Source organism: Nicotiana tabacum, chromosome 14 (genome assembly GCF_000715075.1).
Source record: "Nicotiana tabacum cultivar K326 chromosome 14, ASM71507v2, whole genome shotgun sequence".
Lineage (NCBI taxonomy): Eukaryota > Viridiplantae > Streptophyta > Magnoliopsida > Solanales > Solanaceae > Nicotiana > Nicotiana tabacum.
Window position 1 is genome coordinate 9,585,610 of NC_134093.1, and position 8,057 is coordinate 9,593,666.

Consider the following 8,057-nt stretch of genomic DNA (forward strand, 5'->3'; position numbering starts at 1 on the left):
AAATGGCTAATATTATTCTAACGTTGGCTTGCCTAGCAAGTGAGTATTAGATACCATCACGGTCCCGAAGGTGGGAATTTCGGGTCGTGACATCCTGTGACTAATTTTTGGCCTTAACCTTAAACTTGTAGGAACTTGGAACGTATCTCGTGTCCTTTTCGCAAGTTTACACTATTCCAAGGTTACTTCAAGGTTTTTTATTCAGGTTTTTTGCTTCCTTCTATATGCATACCCTCCTCTCCCCCCCCCCCCCCCGTATTAGATTTTTGAAGTATGAAATCTCGAACACTAGATTACTCCTTCCTTTGGGTCCATTCCCTGAAACGGAAAATATAAACGAGACTCGGAGATATATGTTTAGATGATGACTGCATAACCCTTTTTTCCATCAGAAAGGTTATAACCTAGACCGGGAATAATTTAGTATTTCGCGTGTCTTTCGGGTCTAATATCATCATTAGGTATGGGCTAGCTTTTTGCCTCTCATCTAAAATTGTTAGTAAAATTCAAAAGAACAAAATAAAATGTAGTTGAGTGATACCTGTCCATGGGTACTTTCTTCATCTAAAAGTAATATTTCTTCATATGAACAACATTCCAGTTTAATTGTAGTACCTTGCCATCCATGGTTTCCAACTCATTTGCTCCTTTTCTAGTGATACCTCGAACTCTATAAGGGCCTTCCCAATTCGGACTTAATTATTCCGCAATAGCCACTTTTGTTGATTGAAATACCTTTTTGAGGACGGATTCCCCAATCCTGAAGTATCTCATATTGGCTTTCCTGTTATAGTATCTCTCAATCATATGTTTTTGAGCCGCCATCCTTATCAGCGTCGCTTCTCTCTTTTCTTCCAGTAAATCCAAATTCATTCGCATCTCTTCTTCATTTAACCCATTAGTAGAATGTGTATACCTCGTACTTGGTTCACCTATTTCTACTAGGATTAAGGCTTCAGCGCCATAGACAAGTGAAAATGGAGTCTCACCTGTGCTTGTTTTTGCTGTCGTTCGATAAGCCCACAATTCCCCTGGTAACATTTCTGGACATTTGCCTTTTGATTCTTTTAATCTCTTCTTTAGGTTATTAATAATAACTTTGTTTGTTGACTCATGGTAAGGTGCGGATGTAATCCGTTTAATCTGCCAACTTTGAAAGAATTTTGTGATTTTCGTGCCTATGAACTGTGGGCCATTGTCACACATGATTATTTTGGAACTCCGAACGGGCAAATAATATTTCGCCAAATAAAGTCCCTGACTTCCTTTTCTCGAACCTCTTTAAAAGCTCCTGCTTCTACCCATTTTGAAAACTAATCTATCAAAACTAATAGAAACCGTACATTTCATTTAGATTGAGGTAACAAACCTACGATATCCATGCCCCATTTCATGAAAAGACATGGCGAAATAACTGAATGTAAAAGTTCTATTGGGCGATGCATGTTATTTCCATATTGTTGGCACTTATCACACTTGGCTACAAAGTTTTCCGCCTCTTCTTCTATTTTTGGCCAATAAAATCTTGCTCTTATTAGTGTTTTTACCAACTATATTCCCCCGGTGTGATTGCCATGGTGCCCCTCATGTAATTCCCTCATCACATATTCCATTTGCGAAGGTCCGAGACACCGTGCTAAAGGCCCTCCGAACATCTTTCGGTATAAGTTTCCACGAATCAAGCAATACCGGGAGGCTTTTTGGCAAAGTAACTGAGACTTCTTCTTGTCTTCGGGCAAAATTCCGTACTGCAAAAAGTTAACAAATTCATTCCTCCAATCCCAAGTCAAATTGTTAAAATTTACCTCATTCTTGTTTTGGTTGAGCGCCAAAAGAAATGAATGTATTACGATAGTATTTTCTGCATTCTTTATTTCCACAACAGATACGAGATTAGCTAACGCATCTGCTTCTTCATTTTCCTCCCGGGGTATTTGTACGACCTTCCACGACTGAAATTGTCTGACTAATTCCCATGCCTTTTCTAAATATTGTGGCATTCGTACCTTTTTTACTATGTAAGTCCCCTGCATCTGGTTAACCACTAGTTGTGAATCACTTTTGATTACAATTTATTCTATACTAAACTCTCGTGCTAGTTCCAAACCTGAAATCACAGCTTCGTACCCTGCTTCATTGTTAGTGATGGGATAACATTTTATTGCTTGTCTTATGATTTTCCCTGAAGGAGGAATTAGTACAATACCTAGACCCGCTCCTTTAATATTTGAGGCACCATCGGTAAATAGAATCCAAGTCCCTAGATTAGATTTGGCAAATACCTATAGTTCCCTTTCTGCTTCAGGAACTAAATTCGTGCTGAAATCTGCTACAAAGTCTGCTAAAACCTGCGATTTTATTGCAGTTCTGGGATGATATATGATATCATATTCACTGAGTTCTATTGCCCATTTAGCTAACCTACTGAATAGTTCTTGTTTATGCAATATATTCCTTAGAGGAAACGCAGTTATTACACAGATAGGATGACATTGAAAATAAGGTCTCAATTTTCTAGATGCCATAATTAATGCTCAAGCAAGTTTTTCTAAGTAAGGATATCGATTCTCACCATCTAACAAAGATTTACTAACATAATAAATTGGAGATTGTTCACCTCTATCTTCTCATACCAACAACGCGCTTACCACCATTTCCGATATGACAAGATAAATGAGCAGCCTTTCTCCGTCTTTCGATTTGGCTAGAAGGGGCAGATTTGACAAATATGATTTTAGATCCTTGAGGGCTTGTTGTCATTCGTCATTCCACTTAAATTGGTTTTGATTTCTCATACTGAAAAGAATTTAAAATTCTTTTATGATGATTTTGAAATAAATCTCCCCAAGGATGTTATCCTTCCTTTTAATCTATGCACTTCTTTTTTATTTATGAGTACATCCGGTATCTCCTCAATAGCTTTGATTTGTGCAGGATCTACTTCAATGCCTCTATTAGAAATAAGAAAACCTAATACCTTAACTGAAGCCACGCCAAAAGCACACTTTTCTAGATTTAGCTTCATATTATATTTACTGAGAATTTCGAAATTACTTGACATGTGTTGAAAATGACCCCCTGCTTGTGTTGACTTGACTAACATATCATCAATATAGACTTCCATAGTCTTTCCCAGATATTCTTGGAACATCTTAGTCACTAATCTTTGGTACGTAGCTCCAGCGTGTTTTAGACCAAATGGCATGGCTTTGTAGTAGTAAGTCCCACTATCTGTAATAAATGAAGTTTTTTCTTCATCTAAAGGATCCATCTTTATTTGATTATAACCTGAATATGCATCTAAAAAATTTAAAAGCTCATGACCTGCGGTAGAATCAATTAGTTGATCTATATACGGCAAAGAAAATAAATCTTTAGGACAAACTTTATTTAGATCAGTATAATCTACGCAAACCCGCAATTTTCCTTTTTTTGGAAATACCACATTATTAGATAACCAGTATGGGTACTTTACCTCTCGTATTGACCCAATTTTCAAAAGTTTTTGTACCTCATACTAGATCACTTGATTTTTAAGGATCCTTGATTCCTTTTTTTCTGCTTGGTATGATTGATCCTCTTTCAGTTTGTGGGTGCTATTTCTCATCTGCAACATCATTCGTTTTGCTAGTAACCACCACTGAATTTATATTTTTAGAATCCTGTTGATCTCCATGGATTTGTCGAATCCCTCATTGTGAATAAAATTTAATAACTTGATGCAATATGGACGGTACAACATCCATATCATGAATCCATGGTCTTCCTAGAATCATATTATAAGCCATGTCATCATCTATCACCTGGAACTTTGTATCCTTGATAACTCCCTCTGTAAATGTGGTAAGCACTATTTCTCATTTTGTGATAACGCTTGAATTATCAAATCCAGACAAAGATCATGCCTTTGGTACCACCTTGTCGTTTGCTTGCATTTCATTCACCACCCTTAGCAGAATAATATTTATGGAGCTACCTGGATCAATAAAAACTCATTTAACGTTAGTATCGTGTACAAGATATTACTAGCGCATCGTTGTGAGAAATTAACAAGTCATCTGCATCTGCATCATCAAATGTTATATTGTTTTCATCCAAAACATGGTGAACTCGCTTTCCAGGAGTGATCATGACTTTTGACATCTTTTTTGCAGCTGTATATGTCACTCCATTGACCTCATCTACCCCACTTATCACATTGACTGTTCTCTTTGGAGACGGGGGTTTTGGAGGCTCTTGTCTATTCTTTATATATGATTGCCTACCTCTCTCGCTGAACAAGTCAGTTAAGTAACCCTGCTTCAACAAATGCTCAATTTCTCCTTGTAATAACCTACAATCTGTAGTTCTATGGCCATGATCGTTGTGAAATTCACACCAGAAATGTGGATTTCTTTTGCTCGGGTTTGATCTCATTTCATTAGGACACCGCACCTTATCTCCCATACCTCTTAAAACTGCTACTAAATTGGAGGTACTAACATTAAAACTATAATCTCTAATCCTCGCATGTGTATTGGAATCACTGCCTCGCGCAACCCGTTCCTTTCTGAATCTAAATGATGAACCCGCATCTTTTTGCCTTGATCTGGATTCAGATCGTATGTTTTCCTGTTTAGACCATGAATCTCACCATGCAGGTCTCATGTAAGGTTCGTACCTATTTTTTCCGGACCTTTTTTCAAATTCTGAACGTCTCGATCCTGCTCTTTCATCAACCCTTGGCTGCGAAACCGTATCTTCTTCTATCTGAAGCTTCGTGTTGTACCTGTTGTACACATCATTCCATGTTGTTGCAGGAAACTATCGCAAACTTTCCTTCAGTCTTCTCGTAGCTTCTGAACTTTTCTCATTTAAATTGCTCACAAATGCCATAGCTACCCAATTGTCAGGTACTAGTGGTAGCATCATCCTCTCCCATTGGAATCTATCCACTGATTCCCTGAGTAATTCAATATCTCCTTGTTTTACCATAAAGATGTCTTTCATCCTTTTTTCAACCTTCTAAGCTCCCGGATGTGCTTTGATGAATGAATCTGCAAGCTCAGCAAAAGAATCAATAGAGTTTTGAGGTAAAAGAGAATACCACCCCCTTTCGTGAGTGTTTCACCAAGCTTTTTAACCAAAACTGATTTAATTTCCTGCTTGGTTAAATTATTGACCTTCACGCCTATTGTAAACGTAGTTACGTGATCTTGAGGGTCGGTTGTTCTATCATATTTTGGAATATCAGGCATTTTAAACTTTTTAGAAATTGGCAGAGAAGCTGCACTTGGCTTCCAGGGCTATTGTGAATATTTATCAATATCTACTCCTTTTATCACGGGAGGTACGCCGGGTATTTATTCTATGCGATCATTCTGCTCTTTCAACTATTTCTGCAAAGTTAGTACCAAACTTTGTAAATCAAAGTTATTTGGTGTACCTGACCTCCCATCGCGAGATTCATTGGAAATTTCTCCACTACAAGAATTGTTGAGCCCCGAGCATGGGTTTTCTAAAGTCACTGTATTGACTGGTGGAGGAGTTTGTGGCGCGTTAGGCAACCCCCTAACAAAGGCTTGAAGAGCACTATTCATGTGCTCTGCAATCAATTGTTTTAAAATGTCTTGTTCGATAGTTTGTTCATCCCCTTGTTGATCATTAGCATGTGATGTAGATCTCTCAGGTGATCCTTCACGGGAATGACTAGGGGATCCTGTTGGAGAGAGGTGTGGTGATGTTCCCTCTTGTGGGTTCAGTTGGTTATTGTCGTTACCAATTGACATAGTTTGGTTGTGAGAAATAAGAATTTGGAAAGTGACAAGATTATCAGAATCCCGGTAACAGAACCAATTTGTTTAACTAAAAAATAGAATTTTTAGTCAAAGCATATATTTAAAAGAAAATGGGTTACTGATAACCAAGTTTTACTTTACTTCCTCAACAACCTATTTGAAAAAATAACAAAAGCAATAGAGTAAATTGACAGAAAGAAATAAGGAATGAAACGATAGTCAATCCCTAAAATTAAGGTAGAAAATTTTGATAAAGCAAGAAATTATAAAGTGTAATTCAGTAGTACTTGGAACTTGTCCTTACAAGTAATATTCTTTATCCTTATATAGGGCTATACAATCATAACATTTTTTCTATTTAAGACGAATTCATTATGAGCATTAATTGTATTGATTGCCCGTTATCATTGATAACCATAACTGACACATTCGTAGCTATAAATGCCTTATAACGATTCCGATTCCCTTTCCTTATTTACTTCTGGTACATGTATCTTTCCTTCATTTTGACCTTGATTCATTCAGTTCGCGCCTCTTCTTTGACATTTGTTCATGCCCGATCCTCTATTCTGTACTATATCGTGGCTGTTTCCCTCATACCTTCCTTGTATTCTTAATTTCGCTAATTGAGCGTGCCAGTTGTCACTATGCCATTATACCACGTGTCATGCTTCGTCAGCTTATTAACATTCTATGTGTGACATCTTTTTTCTACCAATACAATAGATATATGAGGCATGAGCATTATTCTCACTGTTACCGTGCTCGAATCTAATTTAGCTATATTAGCTTGTTGGTGTCATACCCATCATATTTTAATCTTTTGGTACATTTTCTGCAAACTTGAAACTACGAGGTTGGTATAAAGATTTCTGAACACTTGAGAATCTTTAATAATAAATATTGCAACTATCTTTGCAGTAGAAGATTTATCTTTAATAATAACTATGTTTACCCGAAATATCGGATAGAGTTATATTTATAAGTAATTCTAAGGATATGTGATATAACTCGACACAAATCGTACAGATAAATAGGAATTCATATCTTCTTTACTATAAGGATGAAAGATAAAATAGTGAGCAAGAAGAATGAATGAACTAGATAAAGTAAAATGAGCTCAAATGGTTGATCTTCCAATATGAGAAATGGTCTCTGGTTACAATGTGCGAGGTCCCTTATGCTTACAATAATTCACCTTTTTATAGTAGAGGGATCCTACTTTATATAAAATAAAAAATATATAGTGGAGAACCCATGATGAATTGTCTTTTTTCTAATTCCTGCTAGAATTTTCTCCCTTAATGCGGTTGCAACGCCTTTTGTCTGTGAGCTTGATAATGATTGTGAGCTCGATACTGACTCGAACTTGATATTGGATCGAGCCATCGGCCTTGACTCGGGCTCGATTCTGACTCGGAGTCTTGATATTCGGGGTGGGTGTTGGTCGGTCTATGCATCTTCGACAGACTTCGCATTGCCTCGTAGTTCGATTTGGTTATGAGCTCGATAATGATACCGAGCTGGTCATTGATCGGTCTTAGAGCTCGAAGCATGACGTCTTTACTTCGAACCTCGACCCGACGTTACAAAGATACCCTTCCATCGAAGCATTATCATCTCAACCAGTCAATACAACTGACTAATAGGTTTCGACCGTATACAGATAGTCCCCTTGTTTCTCGGAAAGGATGTGACGAGAAACGACATGATTTTCCAATGGTATGATTAGATATATACTGACGTCTGCATTGAGTCCGACCATGACGCACGTGGTAGATATCCCATTCGTTCAGTTTACCGAGGCATTTAATGCGTGTCAGTCGATGTAGGCCATTTACCTGAGATTGAACCACCTCTGTTCAGCCTATAAATAGCCCGTTCCTAAATCAAACTTTGTCTGTTACTCTAATCAAACCCCTAAATCTTCTTACTCTTTTTGTCTGTATTTCGCCGCTTGTAGAGCCATCTTCATCAGCGTTTGAAACCATCATCCTTTTATTTTCCTTCGCTCCTCTTTTATTTATACCAATAGCAAAAACCTCAAACACCGTACCGCAGAAGGAGAAAGCTTCCTCTTCCCGGACGTCCGGTGACAAGGCGCCGATTAAGCTGCTTCCCCACGAGTATGTTCCAGGCCCGTGTATTCTAAAGGCCGATTTTAAGGTTGAAAATCCTTCGTAAGTTCCGGGCCGATGTGAGCATGTGTCGATATACATGTGCTCGATAAAATAGGGCCATCTCGCGGCCGTGAGGGAGGACTACAAATGGGCCCCGAGG

At 37.9% G+C, this 8,057-nt stretch overlaps 1 protein-coding gene across 1 annotated transcript; it reads right to left on the bottom strand.

Annotated features, from left to right (window-relative positions):
• Positions 1 to 288: 288 nt before the first annotated feature.
• Positions 289 to 1,041, bottom strand: LOC142168801 (uncharacterized). Its single transcript, XM_075229955.1, has 2 exons — positions 736 to 1,041; positions 289 to 318 (listed from the first exon to the last, which is right to left on the bottom strand). Exons 1-2 carry the CDS (start codon positions 1,039 to 1,041, stop codon positions 289 to 291), a joined length of 336 nt encoding a protein of 111 aa, XP_075086056.1.
• Between the last annotated feature and the right edge of the window lie 7,016 nt (positions 1,042 to 8,057).